Source organism: Phoca vitulina, unplaced genomic scaffold (assembly GCF_004348235.1).
Source record: "Phoca vitulina isolate PV1807 unplaced genomic scaffold, GSC_HSeal_1.0 scaffold32, whole genome shotgun sequence".
NCBI classification, from domain to species: domain Eukaryota; kingdom Metazoa; phylum Chordata; class Mammalia; order Carnivora; family Phocidae; genus Phoca; species Phoca vitulina.
Window position 1 is genome coordinate 18,795,513 of NW_022589735.1, and position 21,635 is coordinate 18,817,147.

Genomic DNA, 21,635 nt, shown 5'->3' on the forward strand with positions numbered 1-21,635 from the left:
TTCTTTTTAAAATTGAGATAAAATTCATAGAACATAATGCACCACTGTCACCATTTTAAAAATGTACAACTGAGTAATTTTCCTTATGCTCACAACTTTGTGCAAACCATCATCACTATCTCCTTCCAGAAAATTTTCATCACGCCCAAAATGGGCCTATCTCATAATGTTTTAATTTTTTTTTTTTTTTGCAATTTGTGAAAAACATGTAAAAGTTGGGAGCGTTGACCTAAAAATTCACATTTCCAGCTTCTCAAGAAAAATCTGACCTTCTGACAACATTGGGGGTGGTGGTGCAATGCGGGGAGAAACTGGCCCTCCAGTTCATCACCTGGCCAGGAAATTACCCAAGGCATATGAGCTAGCCACCCCTGCTTTAAATGATCAGGGACTTAAGTCATTCTGAATCATTGTCCAGAGACCCTTGGGTGTGACTCCAGGGCTGAGCAAGAAGGTTTCCTAGCTCTGACTCTCCAACGGTCCTATGGGTTCTAGCAACTTTTTTCTTTCTTTCTTTCTGAGAGAGAAAGCCAGAGCGTGCAAGCGGGGGTAAGGGACAGAGGGAGAGGGAGAGAGAGAATCTCCAGCAGACTCCCTGCTAAGCACAGAGCCTGACGCAGGGCTCGATCCCAGGACCCTAAGATCATGACCTGAGCCGAAATCAAGAGTTGGCTGCTTAACCGACTGAGCCACGAAGGCGTCCCCAGCAAGTTCTTCATTCACCTTTTCCTCAATATGCCTTGCATTTCCCACCCCACAATATTTGCTGAAATCTCTCTTTTCACCTGGAAAGCCAGCCCATATTTACCTGAGTGACATCCTCAACCCCATCCCTTGAGGACCACCTTCTCAACATGCTTTTGTTTTCCACTTACTATTGTATTTTATTTCCCTGTGATTACTTAACACATTATTAAACAAATAATATTTTTTAAAAAGGAATTATATAGACTATGTGAATGGTAAGGTACTACTCCCTTACATATATCATAATCATACAAATAATTAAAATTTTTAAATTATAAAAATTAGATGAGAAAAAAAAACAACAAACCAATACTATTCATTTCTAGCCAAAAATTGTTGCCTGCGAAAGGCCATGAGCCCTGTGTCTACCTGCACGGTACAAAAGGAGGTGAGTCAGGATGAGTAAGGTAACAAAGGTCACAGAGCCTCAACCACAGACATTCCCTGTGGATGATGCAAAGTATTCCATGGAAAACGAAATGGACGGATCTTGCTGAAATATGACTGAAGATGATTTAACCCTATGCCTGGAGCCTCCTAAAATCATTCACCATGCCATCACCAATGGAATCTGCACCATACTTTAGGAAACAAACACAGCCCCTCCCTCCCAAAGCTTCCTGCCAATGCTATCCATACTCAAGAGCTGTGCCCAACTATCTCACCACAGACAGCCCTTCCTCAGCCTCTCTAACCCAGGTGTGGCATTCCCCTTGGATGTACTTCTGTATGTGCAGGTCTAACAGCTCCCAGACTGAAGACTGCTCAGGGCTACAGAACAGACCTTCCACACTGCAAATCCTTCTCCAGTGAAGGCCACCAGCACTAACTTCCATCTGCTCAGATGCCCGGCATATGCCTGTCTTCACATCCCTGGCAAGGAGAGCCTCGAAGTGATTTTTAAAAATCGCAAACTAGTTTCCTAAATGAACTGAACCATGTCCTAGTAGATAAAGTGCCCAGGATGGTGAAAGGCATGGGGATAAATGCCTGCATCTCTTTGTTCTTTCTTAAATTTGGCGGTATGATAAACATTGAATACAATGACTATCAGGGAAGTCATTCTTGGTGTGCTAAGTAAGAGCTATTCGGTTTAGGTCCCTTGTTGTTTTAAAGGTTAGTAGGTGTGCCCAGCAGGCTGAGGGTGGGCAGGTGGGTAGTTAGGCTTTGTGTCTGGAGGGGGCAAAGGGGCTGAGCACCTTCTATGATGATTCCAGGTGTTACGGGTGCCTGGGAATAATCAGTTTGCACCACCAGAGTCAACTTGGTAAAGAGACAAAGGACAAAGATCACCATGAGCAAATAAAAGCAGAGTTAACTAACCTCACATTTAAAAAAATATGAAAAACAACTTATGATGGTCAAATTGTACCTTTATGGTATCTAGAGTGATTTTCTAAACATTGGAGGCCTTATAAGATCTGCTGAAGCTCAGTTGATAAGGCTACGAATATAATTTTACTGACTTAAATGATTAGCCAGGTTTATGGTCATATCTTTGGGAAATATTACCGATCATATCAAGCAGTTATTTTATAATAAGTTCTTCATAAGTAACAGAACCTCCAATTAAAACTTTGTATCTAAGGAGAAAGACAATCTCCCTGACTGAAATTTTCTTATTCACATGATTTCTAATATTCTCCTTGCTGCAAAAGGCAGAAGGTATCTTAGAAAAACAATAATGAATTTACCTCCAAGATGTGAGACAACGTATATTATAAAGAGTACATGCTTAGGAAAAAGATGAATCAAGTCTTTAGATGTATGACTGGAGTCAGTTTCTAAATCTGAAAATTTACCCTAACACCAAACAGTTTGCCCCTTGAACTCATCTCCTCTCATCTCCTGTTGATTTTCCATTTATGCCATTCAGTCTATGCTCCTGCTTTGAAAAGGATGGTGAGTAGAGTTAATGGATTTGGGGAAAAAAAGGGCAGGGGGAGGGTGCTTTTCCTCTTATGTTTTCGGCATCTATCTTTAATGCCATTTGTTGAACTTGGAATGAAGGAAACAGATGTCACTGCTGGACATAAACGTCGTCTCACATAGCATTTTTAAGCTGTCACCTGTACAGCGGGACTTTATATAGGCAAGGAACAAGTGCTTCTCTGTACCTTTATTTCCCTGAAACATACAAATGCAAAAATGCCAGAACTCCACCCACATTCCAAGGCAGGGCACATTCTATAGCAAATACCCCAAATGAATTCTGCTGTATTTTCCCTGCTGGTGAATCAAAATAAAAATTAAAAAAAAAAAAAAATTTTTTTTCCCGTACGTCCTACAGAATAAAATAAAACCATTTGACATGTTGCCCCCACCAAAATATAGAAACTATGTTTAAATGTATAGAGATTCTAGCTAACATCAAAAGGAATTTAGTTCTCGGGGAGCCTGGGTGGCTCAGTCGACAAGCATCTGCCTTCGGCTCAGGTCATGATCCTGGGGTCCTGGGATCGAGCCCCGCAACGGGCTCCCTGCTTGGTGGGAAGCCTGCTTTTCCCTCTCCCATTCCCCCTGCTTGCGTTCCTGCTCTCGCTGTGTCTCTGTCAAATAAATAAATAAAAATATTTTTTAAAAAAGGAATTTAATTCTTGAATAGCAAGTGTCTAGGATCTATGAGTATGTTTCTTCCATTAAATTGGTACCACCACAAAAGAGAACCATCTTAGATACAGGCAAAAAAAAAAAAAAAAAAAGCTATAGAATTCTTGGATTAAGATTCCAGGTCCCAAAAATAGGCCTTCATAATATCTCAGCTCTCTGAGGTCTTAATGGCATCTAACAAAATATGGAGGAGTCAGGGGTTGGGTCATCTTTTCTTGAACTGACTTCTGGCTCATTGCATTTTGATGGAGCGTAAAGAACCTGAAATATTTTAATACATATTTTAAAAAATCATTAGGGGTACTGAGGAGAAGCCTGGAACTCTGCTTGGAGGCTGGTGTTGGGTCAGAAGAGGTCTTGGTAATAGCCTTGTCTTTTTCCCTAGGCTCAGTGCAAAATGGCAGTCCAATCCTAGAAAGACCACAGCTCTGGTCTCAGAGGCAAGATTTTTTTCATGCACGATTCAGATCACTTTGACCAGTAGCTTGCCTTTATCACTCATTATTTGATAGAACTTCAAGGCGTAGATGTTGATGGTTTAAAGCAGGCTGGAGCCTTTAATCTGCTGTCAAAGTCCGATAAAGACCATTTCTCATCTTCTGGGTATAAACTAACAAATGAAAGCTGGAATTTTAGTTGTTAAAAGCATTAAATCAGGTTTAAAGACCTACTTTATTCAGCCTAAAGAATTTTACATATGAATTTACCTACTCTTTCTCTGTCTCCCAATCAAGTAACAGCTTTCTCTTCTCCTAAAAGTTGCTTTTTATTTTAAAGTAGACTTAGGAGTAATAAGCTTCTCTGGGCTGATCTACATCCCAGTGCCTGGAACCCAGGAAAAACCCCACAGGTACACAATTCTAATGAACTGAAACAGAAAGATGCTTCTGTGGCAAAACAAACAAACAAAAAAATAGTGGAAAAAAAAAAAAAGCAGACATTTCAAACACAAGCGTTGCCCAAACCACTCCCTTTTCCATTGACCCAGAAGTGTTTTAATAATAAAGCCCATCTGACCCAAATTTGAAAGACAACTCTCCAGTTACCATCACTTTTCCAACAGAGTAAGAAATTACCCTGTTATGGCCTCCAACAGCCTGAACTGACCTCGTCTGGTTAAGCCTTCTCATGGGTCTACGCTGAGCTTAGGCCTGACCACTGTGATTCAAAATACCTGCTAGGAAACTGAACATCTCCCACATGGCCTCAAAGGGAACCCGCAAGAAGGGCCTACCAGGCCTTCTTAAATGCCCCCCAACATGCACCATACACTCTGAACGTCCATCTTGCTTTTATCTGGCTGCTGGAACCATGTGTGGCCCAACTACTTACTGAGTACAACGCTGTCCTGTACCTAAAAACCAGACAGCAAGGACAAATGATGGACCATCATCAGTGTTTGGATGATCCACGAATCTCATGAGAACAGCAGAGATTTTAATGCTGCAAAATATTTTACCCCTGGACCATACGTCTATTCTAACACTCTGTTAGTCATCAAGCATTTTCTGTTTGCCTACAACGTGCCCATCCATCATAAAGACTAGAAGAGTCTTTCCAATACATGAGTCTCGATTACTACAAAGGTAGAGGAAATGAACATTTTCGATGAAGGGAATCGTTTTATTCGATGAAAAACTGGCTTGTATAAACACTTCCCTTTTCTTCTTGAAAGCATCCTACTAGAAAAGGTAGAGGGTATTTGAGGCACAAATACAGGAATTCTGTATTTTCAAAAGACAAGATTTTTTTTCAAACTCTAACCCAAAGCATAGCAAAGGCTGTGGATTCTGTCCTGCCTCAGTCTTGCTAACAGAGGAGGAGACAATGACGGGGAGGAATGGGAGAACAGCCATTTCAGAATCACGGCCACGTTCGACTCAAGTATGGTCATCACAACCCTGTTCTTTATGGGTTTGGGACTTATTTCTAAAGTTGGCAAATGCAGCCTCATTGTCCCAAAGAATCATTACTGCCTTTACCCTAACCCGAACTAAAAACATTTGCATGCATTTTGTATTTTAAATCATCACTCCCTGCCCACTTTCTTTTTTGAAAATCAAATAGAAGCTCAGAGACTAACACTTGGTCAGAGTTAAGGATTCAGAGAGAGAAACACTTTTTGTTGTTGCTACACACTCTCATCTCATAAATGCTGTGTCTAATTTAGCATTTCCACAAAATGCGATGGCGTTAAGAATGAAGACCCAAAAAAGGCTGCTCACGATAAGAAAGAAAGGAGAGAAAAATATATATATTGCCATTCAGGGAGGGAAAATTACGTTATTTAGGGAGACAGCAAGAAAAACTAAAACACGAAGTTATCTGTAAAGTCCTAAAACGATAGCTGTAGGCAACAAGATGCCGAAAAACCTTTCAGTATCTGTCGAAATGGTACAGTTCTTCCAGAGCAGCTAAGGAGATTCACATTCTCGCTCCTTTGAGCCGAAGCTGGTACCTGGGCAGGTGACAATTATTTCCCCCATTACGTACTTCAGGAGTGTGATGATTTAAAAGGAGCTCAAGATAAAAGAGACAAGAAGGAGAGAATCACGACTCTAGTCGATTCTCACGACAACTCACATCTCCTCTTATTTCATTAAAAACCAATGAGCCCCATAAAATAAGTTTCAGTCTGCCTAATAGAAAATGTCAGGTGAAGCGAGAGCACGGAAAAAATGAGAAAGTCAAGTGGCGGGCTTTTGAGCTTCACGCTTCGCGGGGCTGTTGAAATGAGTGACAAAGACCTATTCTGTCCAGAAATCCCCCACTTTATTTTTAAGCCTGGAAACTGGTTAGTCATATCTATACAGAACACTTCCTGTCCAGGGCACGATGATGGCAACGAGCTGCCGAGTTTAGTAGCTACTTACATTTCGTCAATTGAGTCATTCATGGAATAAAAAACTGCATCGAACATTAAAAAAAAAAAAAATCTGGCGAACTGAAACTTTTAAAAGATAGACAATGAAAACAGGTTTGACTGTGTCACAGAGTCGAGATACATGGTGCCAAGAAGCAAAAAAAAGAAAGAAAGAAAGAAAGACAGCAACAGACCATATGACTCTACGAGACTATTTGCTGGTAGTTTCTGGGCTGTTCTAGCACCACCACCAAATATGACACTTCTCCCACTCCCGCCCTTTAGATTAATAGCGCAATTGATATCCCACATGTCCATTTACAAAAACATCTGTAGACTGTAGACTCTCTCAAGGAACCAAGCAACAGCAACCTCATCAATATATTCCTTTTTTCTCTCAATACGGTCTACTGATATTTGAAAGGAAGGGCCACCGGAGAAGTTTACAAAAACAAGAAGGCAGAGGAGGACTAAAATGCAGATCGGGACCAGAAACTTTCTTGAGGGGTCTAACGCCATCACGCGACATTTAAGAACGTGTGTTTGGGAAACAGAGGAAAACAGGATGGTCCAGAAGGACCTTATCCCCGGCCACCCTGATCTCCCAACAGCAATTATAATTTTACTCTGATTAACCCTTACGCATGTTGCCACCAGCCAGCTGAAGTTACAGGGCCGAGAAACACAAGGGGCTGCTCCCCTCCCCCGAGCCGGAACCCCAGGCACAGAGGGGGGCAACCCCAAAGCATGCTGGGACCGAGGGCAAAGGCAGGAATGTCAAGAAGTCGCCCCTGTGCTTCTGGGGTTATCAGTCTGACCATCAAGTCAGCTATGGTCGAGTGAGCCAAATAATCTAAACCAGTCCTACCCATAAAAACCCTCGTTCTGAAATCCTTCGGCGAGCCTGCTTCCCATCAGCGTTGTGAGTTGGCCGACCCCCCTCCCCGCCCCCGGACTGAGGGGGTGACGGCTCTCTGCTCCTCCAACAGCCACTCACCAAAAGGCCCGCCGGCCTTCCAGAAAAACGGATAGCACGGTACAGCAGGCAGCTTCGAAATGGTTCCCGCAGGCTGCCCTGACTGCCCTTGGCTAATCCATCATCCGCCCTGTGCAAGCTTTTTGGGGAAATCGTTTTTATAACCCAGCAAGAGTGTCACTAGAAATCCAAGCCAACACAGCACAGCCCTGGCTTCGGACGGGCCCCCGATTTAGCAGCTGGAAAGGCGGCTGCATTCCTCACTGTCACGTCCTCGTTTATGGGCCCGGCACGAATCCCACCCACCCAGGGAGAACGGCGGAGCTTGTGGGTCCTCCACACGCCACTGTTTCCCCGGCCTCCAGGCCTCCAAGTCGGCCTCGTTCTGGGGGGGGGGGGGGGGAGGCTCGGCCTCACACCAACTGTGAACTGAGACCAAAGAGACCGCTGAAACAGTGTACCCCATGATCTCCGTTACACGGCTGCTCACATCTCTCCTTTTGCCCAAGTTTTTGTTTCTTCTTCTTTCTTTTTTTTATTCCAGAGTTATTTCCTTGCTCCTCCCTTCCTGCCTCTTCACTCGCCTACCCCTTCCCTGGGAGGCTCGCATCAGGCCCAGATCCCACCCTGCGTCTCCCACCCCCACCCTCCTCACACCACTCCCATTCACCATTTCTTTCTCATTGTTCCCTTGAAATTTTGAAACCTGCCCAATGGCCACTCCCTCCCCGATCCTCGCTCTTCTGGTTTCCCAGCAGCCTTCTCCTTCCCGCTCAGTAGGTACTCTAACTCCTTGAAAACTCCCCCAACAGACTCCTTCTTTATCATCTCCTTTCTCCAGAAAACTGGAGTCCAACGTTTGGGGGTAGACTGGGCGACCCTTTTTTCATTCCAGTTATTTCGCAACTGGCTTCATTTTCATTTTAACCCTCAAGAGGTGAAATGGTGTTATAAGCCCTTTAGGATCAGAAGAACAGTCGGGGCACTAGTATTTTACTTTTATCAAATAACTTTACAGAAGGAAAAAAGTCCCTTGGGATGAGCCCACCCTTCCACGCTTTCTACAGAATGTGAAATGGGGACTTTGTCAGGTGAATATGGTAGGCAGGCCTCGGATGGGCTCTGTCTTTGGGTGTCATTATAAGCCTCCTTATTCACACAGCACCTGCCAAGGGAGGCTGTCCCATCAGACACAAGCAGCCTCTTGGGGGCTCTCAGAGGGAACGAGCATATTTCCACCACTGTGACAACTGCTTGCCACCTCAGGAGAAACACAAAAGTTTCTCAGCAAGGCTCAACTAATGAGTGTGGCCCAAATCCTATTTACTATGTCTAAGACTAAAGCCCAAAGAGTTCTCGTTCATCTGTCAAATCTAGGGTGTCCCTGGCAAACACATCAGCAGTCTCCTGACGTGCCCTCAGGGAGACAAGACACAGGGTTGGGGAGGCAGGGGAGAGGACGTGAAGGTGAAGGGGAGGTGAGAAACAGTTGCTAAGTCTCAGACTGGCCAAAGCTTCTTCCTGGTGGGAAGGGCCGGATTAAGTACACTCACCTGGAGTGAGTGTAAACACTCACCTGTCAGCCTCACGCACCAGAGCGGATGGTGTAGGATGCCACAGAGACAGGGTGGAGGTGATGGGGAGCAAGAAAAGGATCTGGGGGCGACTAAGACTTGAAGGCGTGCACCAGTGGAGATGCTGAACGTCCCCCTTCCTTAGGAGACCGGGCACCTGCTCCCAGCTGGGGCAGTCAGACTGCGCCCCACACGCCTCCCGTCATTCCTACTCAGTATCGGCTGGATGTTCACGATGTGTTCTCATCCCTTAGCGGATGAGATCTTAGGCTCCCAGCTTTGCTGAGGCCCCAAAGAGAAGGCGGCAAAGCAATCGTCTTCAGGACCTCTCCTTAGACATCGCTGTCACTGTCCCTGCCGGCTCTCATCCTCCTGGCTTCCAAAGCCTGGTTCTCTCCTTGTCTCCCTCCTCCCTCTTGAGCTACTCCTTATCTGTTTCTTTTACAGGTTGCATTTACCTGTAAAAGGGGGGTGTTCTTTCCTTTGTCAAAGGGGGGTGTTCTCAGAGGCGAACCCCATGGCCCAGACCCCATCTCCCTTTAGCATTTCCCTGAGAGATCAACTCTCCTCTTCTGGTTGGATATCACACGCTGCTGTCCAGGCTCCTTTACTCAGGCTCAGTCCTGCCCTCCAGACCAACCCGTGGCTCTTACCAGCTTGGTATTCCTAAAACACTACATTGCATCTGCCTTCTTCCAGCTCAAACCCTCTCCCCGCCCCAGTTCCCGTACAGTAATCCCGTTTCCCTCCTAGGAGGGATCTTGGGCATGCTTCAGTCTACCATCATGCCTGCACTTTCCTAACGAGGAAACTGAAGTTCAGAGACACTGATCAGTGACTGAAGGTTGCACAGACAACCAAGGGCAAGGTCAGGAGTAGAAGTGGTGTCCTGACTCCTGGAGCCTTGTCTGTTACTCAGTGTCCCTCTGAGTAGCCCGGCCTCTCTCTGGCCCCGTGTACTGCTGCAACATGGCCCACCAATGCCTTCCAGTTCATGAGCCCTCCACTACACCCTGCTGTAAACCTCCTTCCTTCAGTATCCTCGCCTCTCCTCTTGCCCAAAGGGCCTAGCTGAAGTCCTAGCTAACTCCTGTGAAGTCACTAGTGCCATGATGATGTGTGGTGAATACTCATCCTTGTGCAGTACTCATCCTAAGCTCCCCGTCATGTACGCTCTCCTATAAACGCACATGTGCTGTGTAGGATCCCTGACCCGAAGTCCTTTGAGGGCAGTGCCCTCCACACACACACACACACACACACACACACACACACCTCTGCAGCCCCAGGCCCCACAGAGGAAGTTCTGACTCAGTCAACATTTGTTGCTATGAGTCTCTGAGGCCCAGTGATGAGGGAGAAAGGCTGACTCTGGAAGCAGGACTCTACTGGACTGTCCATGGCACACGGAACAGCCTGTGCTTCCAGGGACACCTCTGGTCCCCAGCTCCTCAGCCTAGTTGAGGGAGCCAACAGAAGAACACAAAAACCTGGGCCAGGGGAGCTGACATCAAGCAGAGAGGACATGTCACTCTGGAAGGAGAGTTCATGAGCTGCTCATTCTCCTCTTGACAGTCAACCGGGACTTGGCCAATAAGGCTCCAGGAGCCTAAAGCTGTCATGGTCACTCAGGGCCTTCTGCTTAGTGGCCTCTTTGCTCCACCGTTTCCTTGGGAGAAACTCTGCTCCCACTTCTTTACAAAATGAAATCTGGTCACTGCAAACCTGGAGAGTGTATTCCCACGTCAGCGCGCAGACGATCCTACACACGCAAACCCCAAACCCCCATCCATCTTCAAAACCATAAATACCACAAGGTACCACCCAATAATACCACAGGCTTTGCTGAGTCTTACAGATCCCCCAGAGCAGCGCCCCAGACATTTACTGCCCACTCAGCTGTCAATCACTCAGGACGCACGAACTCTTCTTCAAGGATCTCAAGCTCTAAGAATGAGATTTAAGTAATTGCTCTTTCAGGTTTCCTGGTCAGCGGCAGGGGGGACCAGTGGGTGGATTCCCAGACCCCACCAGCCCCGCGGGGCACGTGGTACTGTGACCACATGTCCGGTGTCTGAACGCTTCCCACCCACACACAGGCACACGTTCTCCCCAAGGAAGAGAGCCCCTGCCCAGCCAGCACCCTCCACAGCTAACTTTCCTCAATGATGTTCTTCTCAAAGGAATGAAAACAAATGAGCTCATTGCTTAATTGCCTCTCCCTTGGTCTCCCACTTTCTAAGCCAGGGACTGACTAGGAACTATTTGCGGAGCTAAATCTTATCTCACGATGCCTCCTCGTCGTCCTCACCTGATCCTCTCCCGAGTTCCACTTAGGAGAATGTGAAATAGGAAACCTCCATGTGTTCGACCACTCCCCTTAGGTTTTGTAAATTCCACCCCCAAAGCTGGAGGTCTGTCCTGCCTTAGAGAGATCTCATGCACAAATGCAGGATGCGAAAACCTGGGTCTGCAAAACTTCTTGTTTGCCCAACAGGCATAAGGGTGGCGGCGTCGAGAGGGCCTGGACTTCACCTCTCTGGGCCTCAGTTCTGCACCTCTCTCTCTTTTTTTAAAGATTTTATTTATTTATTTGACAGAGAGAGCAAGAGAGGGCGCACAGGCAGGGGGAGCAGCAGGGGGAGAGGGAGAAGCAGACTCCCCACTGAGCAAGGAGCCCGATGCGGGGCTCCATCCCATGACCCCGGGATCATGACCTGAGCCAAAGGCAGACGCTTAACCAACTGAGCCACCTGGCGCCCCTGCATTTCTTAAAATTAGAGGTAAGATAAAAGAGCGTGCAAAGTTACTTTTAACTCCAAACCATGGTGATTCTAACTTGTGTTTGTAGGGGAATCATTCTAATTACAAAGTCTTCTTACTGCAGATCTTCCTGAAATATTACAGATAGACATAATGAGTAGATTTCTTAAACATTCAGCTCACACTATCGTTTTAGGCACAACCCACTAAATGAAGAGAGGTACACAACCACGCTCACCTCCTTCTTTTCCAAGTTGTCAGCATCTTCCTCGTACAGATGGAAATGTTGACAAATTAACGGTTTGCGGCAGATCTAGGGACTCTGCATTATTCTGAAATGAAATCCCTGGGTCCTGAGATTTTTCTGGCCCACTGCATGCTCTTTCACCTGCCCATTTTTTGGCTACTTCTGGGACTACCAACAATCAGGAACAGGGAACGTAATCATCCATGTTATCCTGATTGTTCCCTGGCGTCATAATTTGGGGACAAGAAAGGCATGATGCCACTCAGTCTGATGAAACTTTCAGAAGTGAGGAAGAAAATGGCCCCGATGTCCTGAAGCTGACAGAGCTGGGGGTGTGGGGCGGTGTCAGGTCATCAGCGATGTCCACTGCACAAGAGACAGTGTGACGTGGATCTCAAAATGGATTTTCCACTTTTAGTCCTTGGGAGCACACCGCACTCCAAGGCTAATGACTACATAAAAAGAAACATAATCACATCAAAGTCCAGTGTTTGGGGGCATATGCTGTACCTTTTACATTATACATGACATCCAGGTCAGCTGCACCCAGGGCGATGCACTTCGTCAGAGCCTTTCCTCTTCATTCCCTCTGCAAAGCCAGGGTGGGCGCAGGGAGGGATGAGGTGAGACAACTAGTACAGTGATGCTGACCGCTCAAAAATGTGAGGCCCCCATCTGTCCCGTGGGTGCTGGGTGTCTCCCACTGCAGTGGGCACCAGGCACCTCCTACCAGCCCTGCGGGGCTCCTAGATCCTCTCATCAGGCGAAGAAGGATCACTCAAGCCTCACTACCTCCGCCTCCGAGAGGCACATAAAGAGCCAGGGCCTGGACTCTCCACTTTCTCCTCCAAACACCTGGTCTCTCCACTCCTGGTTTCTCAAACTGGGGTACAAACAGGCGCAAGACCACAGACAGCATCCTCCTGAGTGCCAGGCTTGAGGACAGGGGAGGGTTAGAACCACAGAGCCTCCATTCAAATCCTGGTTCCACTTTTTCTAGCTGTGTGATTTTAGGCACAGTTTTTAACCTCTCTGAATGTCCGATCTCTCTATTGTTTTGTGGAATCGACACAACGGGTTATTATACAAGGATGAAATGGGATAATATACATAATCCAATGCTTTAGCACCACGCCTGGCCCTGGAAAGAGCTCAATACGTTTCAGTTACAAAACTGTGTCTTCAGTCTTGAAGGCAAGTCACTGTGGGCCCTGACCCTAGAGATCAAACACACATGCTTGTTTTGACTCTACCAGTAAGAGTGGAGAATTTAAGGAACCCTAAATAGGTTGGTCCTTTAGGTTGGGAAGGCACTCTAGAAACCGGAAGAAGTGTTCAAAGGTTTTCATCATATGACGTAATCTCATTTTAATTGATGGATTTGACAATGCTTTATTAGGCTCTCCTCTAGGAGAGGCCCTAGGTCAGCCACGGGGGCTTCAGGAAATAAAACATGCACAAACCTTGCTCTCAGAAGGCTCATAATGAGGTGGAGGCAAAAGAAAAGAAAATTAATAACAGTAATACGTGAAAAGATGGTACAACGGAGGGAAGTTTAGGGTGTTAGGGAAAACGCCCTGAAGAAGCATCTACTCCAAACTGCGTCTGGGTGGAAATAACACCAACATGAGGGTGAGCCCAACAGAGGAAACAGCATTTGATGAGTGAGCAAGGGAGCACGTGAGCGGGCAACAACAAGGCTGGACAGAACAAGCCCAGTGGGGCACTAGATATTTGTTGTTGTTTGGTGATTTCACGTCGGAACTCCCTTCCTGTTTCTGGAGGAGCCCTCATTTTGCAAGATGTGGTAGGAGTTAGACCCCTCTTTCCCACTCCTAAAGCCAGAAGCAGACGTTCCCTCATTCCCTGGGGGGCAGCAAGGGGCAGGTGCACGATCTCACACTGACCAATCCGACAGCCTTATTTCGGGGATTTCTGAATGCGGAGGATGACCAAGAAACATTGAGCCACATCTCGAGGCCCAGGAGTGACAAAGCTGAAAAATGCAGAGGAGGCGAAGGCTATGGTGAGGTCCTACCCAGGCAATCCCGGGGTATGGCCTCAGCTACATCTCCTGATGCATTTCAGGGGCCCATTCTCAGCTTTTTTGTGGACGTGCGAACTACGCCATGTGCTTCCAATAAATTCCTCTGCTTATGATAGCAGGAGTCAGTTTCCACTTCTTAGAGCCAGAGCCCTGATGGCAGAGGGGGTTACTGCAACTGTCAGGGTACGGACGCTGAGGGCCTGCACCAAGGCAGGGACAGGGGAGAAGAGAAAGAGATGCATCTAACAGATAATGAGGAGGATGAAGTACCAGGTGGAAGATGAAGATAAACGAGAGGGCAGGGTCAAGGACGCCTCGCAAATGTGGAGTCTGGAAGCCAAAAAGTGAGCAATGATAATCAGCGGAAAGACAAAAGGCAGATCAGATTTGTGAAGAGGAAGAAATGATGGGCTCCATCCAGACCTGCTGAGTGTGAGGTTCCTGTGCGACATGCAAAGCGTGGTGTGTACCAGGCAGCTGGTTCTCAGAATAGCCCCGGCTGGAGGTCCGGGAGATTAGACAGAAAACAGCTAGAAAAAGGAAAGGAGAGCAGGACAGTGTAGCATCATAGAAACCCAGGAAAGAGTTGCAGAGTTGCAAAACTGGTCTCCCAGCACAAATGCTGCAAAAAAAAAAAAAGTCAAGGAAGATCAGGACAGGACATAATACGAATGTTGGGTCACTGATGATTTCGGCGGTTTCCATGGAATGGTGGAGAAAAAGACAGACTTCAGTGGGATGAGGAATGACAAAGATTGATAAAGTAGGAACCGTGGAATAAAAAAAATTTTTTAAAGATTTTATTTATTTGGGGGCGCCTGGGTGGCTCAGTTGTTAAGCATCTGCCTTGGCTCAGGTCATGATCTCAGGGTCCTGGGATCGAGTCCCACATGGGGCTCCCTGCTCAGCGGGAAGCCTGCTTCTCCCTCTCCCACTCCCCCTGCTTGTGTTCCCTCTTTCGCTGCGTCTCTCTCTCTCTGTCAAATAAATAAATAAAATCTTTTAAAAAAATAAAATAAAATAAAAAGATTTCATTTATTTGTGAGAGAGAGAGAGAGAGAGAGCGCCACAAGCAGGGGGAATGGCAGGCAGAGGGAGAAGCAGGCTCCCTGCTGAGCATGGGGCCCGATGCGGGGCTCGATCCCAGGACCCTGAGATCATGACCTGAGCCCAAGGCAGATGCTTAACCGATTGAGCCACCCAGGAGCCCCTCATTTTATAAGTAGGCAATGATCACCTCTTACCACTCCCAGTGGGGAAGAAAACAGCCATGGTCTTGCCCTCAAGAGCTTGTGGTCTGGAGAAGAGATGGTGAACAGGGCAGCGAGTGGAAGAATGGGTGCTCTGAGAGAGGTCAGTCGGGGGTTCTAATTCAGGTTCAGAAAAAGCCCCTCCGAGGAAATGATAAGGGGGTCAGGTGGCGAGAAGGCTAATTCGGGCAGGAGAACCAGCAAGTGCAAACACTTTCAAGTAGGGAGCTGAAAGAAAGGGACCAAGAAAGGGACCAAGAAAGCCATGGGACCCACAGGTGGGTGAGGAGCCCCAGGTGGAAGGAGTGGCCATCCGCAGAGGGAAGGACCCCTGCTCCACAGACACCAGGAGGGAGGGTGTGGGTGAAGGTGAGTCTGTCACCCTGGGAGCAGGAAGTCAAGGGTGCTGTCTAATGGCTACTGTTTTCTTTGTGAAATAGCAGGCCTGGTGAGGGGGCAGGAGAGAATCTGGCTGAGAGGTGGTGGTGGGGAGGGATTGGATGTTATTATGGGCCACAGAGGAGGAGCTGAGCTCACTCACCTCTCGACCCTTACTTCTTCCCAAGTCCCCACACAGCAAACCCTCCCTCCCAACGGCTTTCTCACTTCCTGATACCAACACTGTTAAGAAGGGGTACAAAGGAGCCCTGGATCCCTTGATGCTTAGCACTAGAAAGGTCCTCAGAGACCTTAGCTTCCATTCATTTTTTTCCTATTTCATAATTAAGTACTTTACGCAACAGGATGCCAATAAATTCGAAGAACGTGGCCATCAACCTATCTCCTCAGGAAGCCCCCGTCCACTGGAAACTGTTGATAGCCTCTTTCCCGTAACCTTCCCCTTTTTAACACACTGGGTTTATCCCTTCATCTCTCTTGCTCTCTTATTCACATCATGCCTGGCTATCTTAAATTCATTCCACTTTTAATAAAGCGAGGCCTGGATTATCTCTCTCTGTTTCATACTCAAGCACAATCACCTATTCATTTGTCAGCAGGCAAAATTAAATCAATTCTCTAGGAGGTGGCTCTAGACTAGGATGGAGGTTCAGCCTTCCTGGCACAGAGTCAAGTACGTTCTAAGCTACGATGGCTTAACAATATCCCTAGTCATTTGCTTCCACATTCACTCACATCCACAAATCTGTTGGCGTCCAAAGACTTCTGAACGGACTTGATTTTTTTTTCAGATTTAACCCCAAAGAAAGCATACTAGTCCTTCACCGTGGCTCAGAATGACTTAAAAGTACCCCCCCCATTACAGCCAATCAGCACCAAGAATCAGAAGGCAATTTTCTTGCAATGGAGACATTGTGAAGAGTTTGTGGTGATCTCACACTAAATGGGATACTGAAGTCCCTCAGGAGGAAAAAGAAAAAAAAAAAGCTAAGGAGGGGGAAAAGGATTAATAAGGATAGAGAAGATAATCAAAAATAATTTACACAGCATGGCTCTTTTCATAGACTTCTGAGAGGTAGTAGCCAAACAGAAGGTTCTAGATCACAGCTAATACCCAGTCTTACAAGAACTGCCCAGGAAAACGGACACACACACACACACACACACACCCTTTACTTCCTGGCAGAAGTTGCAATGATTCTATTAATACGTATTCCTTCCATCTCTCTGAAGAGTTTTTCCATATCCTACCCTAACTGCCATCAATTTAAAACTCTAGCACCTCATATTCTTATTATTTTTTAAAAAGTCTGGGCTTTCTGTAAAAGGCAGAAGCCAGATAAATTGCTGCAGATCTGCAGTATGTAAATGATGGCGAGTGGAGGCAAGGTGAGGACAAGGTAGGAAGGGACCCTCGAGGGACCCCATCACACTCCAGTTTTTAGGGGAACATCCAGAGAGCTGGGCAGGAGGGAACAATGTGGAAACACTTTGGGATACCGTGTTTCCACCTCCTTCTTTCCCAGAAGAAAGGAAAAACACACTCAGGAAAAAAATACCAATTTAAATGCTACTTGTAATCTACACACAAAAGTTCACCAGGCTGGATTCTCTCAGCCTGTTTCCTATTTGCCTTCGACTACTTTTGACTTACTATAAATTGCTGTTATAAAGACAGAAAAGGCATCCATCAGCACATAGCTCCAACAGGACAGAGGCCACAGCAAGGAAACATTAATCCCCCACGCTCCACATCAAGCTCGAAAACAATGCTCTTGGCTGTCATTTTTCTTCACAACAGCTTTGTATTTCTATTAAACAAGCCTCTTTTACGGACTGCTCCCCCCACACCGCATAATAAGGTAAACACCAGCCCACAGAGACTACATTATGAAACACAGAGCTTTACTTTGGGAGGGGAATCCGTAAGAGACAGAAGAGGACAAGTTCCAAGGGATCTTGCTACCTCCTATCTACCAAGTGGAGAATGATGGGGTTCCTTTCTGCTCCCCAGGCTCCCAGCAGCTGCTGTGACTGACCTGAAACTTACCAGTTTCCCAAGAGGCTACTTGAAAAGAAAAGGAATTTTCATAATTATGAGCGGTCTCCTCTCCTACTCTCTAATTTTCCCCAACTATCCTCACTCCCACCCCCACTTACAAGAGGACTTTTGTATACATAAAGTTTCAGGAAACAAAGCATACAAACACTCAAACACAAATAAACTCCCCGAACTAACACCAGCGTATAATTGCGTTTTGGTTGGAGTTTTTCCAGCCCTGTCACCCGTTCTCTGTTAGGAGTAAATGAAACCCTTTGCCTTGGCAAAGGTAGAAACAGACAAACTCGCCTCAGTTGCAAGCTGCACAAGGTGCCCCTCCTGAATCTTTCCGCTCCCTTAGGCCCCCAACAAAATGAATTCACTGCTAAAAAGTCAGCAAGGGTGGGGTGGGGGGTGGGGGGGGGAAGACAGCAAAAAACCCACCAACCTATTCCTCAAATGAAGATCTTTCACTTCTCCCCCTCACTCAGCTTCCCCTTTTAACCGGAAACACAAGGAGTTTCCAATTTCTGAAACCTTTTTCAAGGGACCCTGGACTCTTTGGGCTCTTCCAAGGGGAGTCGCTTTAGGCTGTCCCGATGCAGGCAGGCAGCGCTTTCCAAAGCACATTTCGCATTCCGTTTCGTTTCCAGATTAATCTACAAAGCAGCCTTCCGTGGGCTGGCTGAGCTAAGTCCGAGACTCTTCCTCCTCTTGTCTCGGAAGGGCTGCAGGGTGAGAAGGCTCCAGAAGGGCTCCGCAGACTCCACTCTGAGCTGCGAAGACGCAAGGCGAGGGACAAAGTACCCACCGCTCCCTTTAAAACCCCCATCTGCGCCCCTACTCCGCCTTTCCTCCACATTCCTCCGCGGGACTTCCCCCCCCCCAACCCCCGCCCCGAGAAATCAGACTCATACCTTCCTTGGGTTCTTCTGCTTCGCAGTGCATGGTGGCTGGGTAACCGGCTGCAGGGGCGAGTACCGCGGACATGTACTCGGACGAGCTGCAAGTTCCCTCCGAGGGCAAAACCCGCGCACGGCAGAAAATAAAAGGAAGGAAAGCCACTAAAATCAAAACCTCCGCGGGGCGGAGGGCTGGTTCTGGTGCAGGGATTTTCAGGGGGAAAGTTCTGCAAGAGTGACGAATCGCGTCTCAGCTGGGCGGCGGGAGTCCGCCCCCGGGGCCGCGCGCCCCGGCCCGTCGCGGGGCGGAGGCGACCTGGCGCGGCGGCGCGGCTGGCGGGGCCCGGGCGCACGCAGGTGGGGCGGAGGCCCGGACCTCAGCCCGACTCCGCGCCCAGGCAAGGCCGAGGGGCGCCGGGGGCAAACGACCGGGACGGGCTACGCCTGGGAAATAAATGTGCAGTAAGGAGGAAGGTCTCACTCCTCTGAGCGCGCGCGCCAGTCGTACATAAATAAGAAATACACACGCGGTCAAAGAAACGCCTCTGGATCTCTGCGTTAACATTTTTCGGCGCCCATTTAACTTGCCTTGTCCTGGGGGATCTTATATGCCTGAAAAATAAGGATCTTGAAGCTGCTCCGGTTTGTACGTTATTTTCGCAGGAAAGTAACATGGATATTGGTCCATGTGGCTGGAAGGACCAGTTTCACCAGGCAGCAGGGCCTTTTGAAGAAAGTGGGGGCGGCCCCCGCCCCTTACCTTTGCACGGGGAAAGCAGACAAGGCGGCTTACTCAGCATAACCCGGGCGAGCACTCTTAACTCAAACCCCAGCCCCAGGCGCAGGAACCCCTCTGCAGTTAGCCCCAAGGGTGGTCCTCGGAGGGAGCGCCCCCTTCCCTCCCCGCGCCACTCCGAACAACAACCAGGGATAAATTCCTTCCAAATGCCAAGGGGGGAGGCGTGTGTTCGGCTTCTGAAATGCTGATAGAATAGAAAGTCTGCAGAGCCTGGGGAAGACAACTCAGTTCTTGCCCTCAGGTCCCGTCCCCTGGCTCTTACAATCGGCCGAGAGGTGGGCGTCTTGACTTGGCGAAACCTTGGTTTTCTCTTCCGAGGAGCGAGGAACAGAGCTGACACTGATGTATCTGTCTTAATAGGGGTATTTTGCAAAGCACTAGTTCTATCACCAATTTAAGGCAAGAGATCCTCTAATAACGCACCTGAAAGATCGATTAGGGAATTGTGAGAAAAGTTATATTTTTTTTCCTAAGTTTCTTTCCCAGTGGCTTTCTTTTTCCTCATTTCCCATTTTTATATGGGCAAAAAAACCAACAACAAAAAACAAAAACACAAGAGTAGACACTAGGATATAAATTCAGTGAAAAGAATACACAAAAGATAATGATTTAAAGAGCCTGAATGAAAATTTATCATTTTTATGACCTTGAGCAAATTCTTTAATCTCTCTGCCCCTCCCCCCCCTTCCCTCACAGGTAAAATGAGGATTAAAAGTAGTATTTGCTTCACAGATTTATGTTTGGTATGAAATAAGGTAATACAAGCAAAAAAGGATTTGAAAACCATAAGTACTGCACAGATTATTACTAACTATTGCACCATTAAAAGTAAATTTTTGTAAAAGATGCTCAGGTGTTTTACTTCAATATTGGGTTCAAACGGGAAAAAAGGATTTATGCAAGTCACAAGCAGTCAAAGTGGTTATAAATATTAATATAAGGCCTGGATAGTAAATCACTTCCTATTACTGAGTGATTCTAACATGCCTAAAACCCCAAGCTGACTTATCTCAATTTCACTGAAAGGGCAGGATGGTAAGAGGAAGACATAGCCAATCGAGAAGAGAGAAGGGGAGAAACATCTGGAAAACATCAGTGTTGCGGAGCCTCCTGTAAAGTGACCTCACCACAAAAAGGATAATAGTGTGCACCCTTCTGAAAGTCACGGTTAACTGCGCTGTCCCTTTTGCCACACATTCTGGGTCAGGAGCGGCAAAAATGCATACCTTCCCTCAGTAACCTCAAACTTCCAAAGGAGACGTGATCATTTTGAACCCAGAGAAATGCTCCCTCACCAGGAAGAAGCGACCTTTCCGGTCCTGTCCAAGGCATCATTCTGGGAGCCCTCCCTCCCACACACATCATCTGCCCTTGCCCCCCCCCCCCCCCCACAGCCCAGATGTCCACAGATGGCCACCAGGAGCGCTACAGGACCTCAGCGGGGCCTGTGTCACACAGCTAAAATAGCTCCCATTCAGCTATAATTGGACTAAGATGCAACACCTTGTTCAAGGTGATGATTATGCAAATTCAGACAACCCAATTCCAAGCCCCATCTGCTGCACGCAGGGCTCCCTTTCACCTTCTTCCTTCAGAAAGGGCCCTCCTCAGAATTATTTATTAAATGTCCTTTTGCAAGTCCAATTACGTACAAACCACATGAGCTGTGCCGAAATACATGCCCCTAACGTTTGGCTTGTTTTCACACCCGATTCACACAGAAAGGCCTTCAGGTTAGCCAAGGGGAAGGACTGCTGAATGAACAGTCCCATTCCTGCCAGGTCAGCCTTGTAATTCAATTTAGAGTCATTTTAGAATCTCCATCTTTGAACACTCACCCCATCCTCAGGAAACCTGGAAAAAAAAACTTCTTTAGTATTTAAATGCAATCCAGCAGTCTCCTTGGGGAAGGATGTCCTGATCTAACTCAACGGCAAGGAAAGCTCAGCTTATTTTAAAAGACTGTATGTGGACAAGGACGCTCCTCAGTCATCAGTATAACCTTGAGCAAACAGCACCATCCCAGGTTCCCAGCCTACAAAGTGAAGCCAAAGGGCAGCTGATTCTCCTGGACTTGCATTCCTGTCACTTCCGATCTATGCTCGGTCAGTCACCTCATCTTGATTTTGCTCCGCTTTTGTTCCAGAGGGGATTAGTCGCTTTTAAGCCTCCAGAGAATAATGCTCTAGTACCTTATAGTCATCTACCTCCTGTACGCGGAATCTGTTCACCCCTGAATATTTAGAAATACTTCAACTTGCTTAGAAGTCACACCAACAATCATTATAGACCAGCCGATACAAAATAGCAGTTAAGTTAGCATCACTTGTCAGTTAATACCATACTGCACTTACATACTAGGTTCAACTTCTAGGCGTGAGGAACAGTGGATCTCCCCCCTTCTGTGCCCAGATGGG

At 47.1% G+C, this 21,635-nt stretch overlaps 1 protein-coding gene across 7 annotated transcripts in view; it reads right to left on the bottom strand.

The window, feature by feature from the left end:
• TNFAIP8 (TNF alpha induced protein 8) overlaps window positions 1-21,635 on the bottom strand; it is a 115,917-nt gene that overhangs the window by 21,260 nt on the left and 73,022 nt on the right. For 2 of the 7 annotated variants that reach the window (XR_004301907.1, XM_032425098.1), the window contains exon 1: window positions 18,435-18,654. The exons of the other annotated variants lie outside the window; for them this stretch is intronic. Coding sequence is in view for 1 of the 2 variants with exons in the window: in XM_032425098.1 (XP_032280989.1) it covers window positions 18,435-18,507 (73 nt within the window). In the remaining variant the exon portion in view is untranslated. Of the gene's footprint in view, window positions 1-18,434; window positions 18,655-21,635 lie in introns of those variants that run through there. 7 annotated transcript variants of the gene reach the window in all.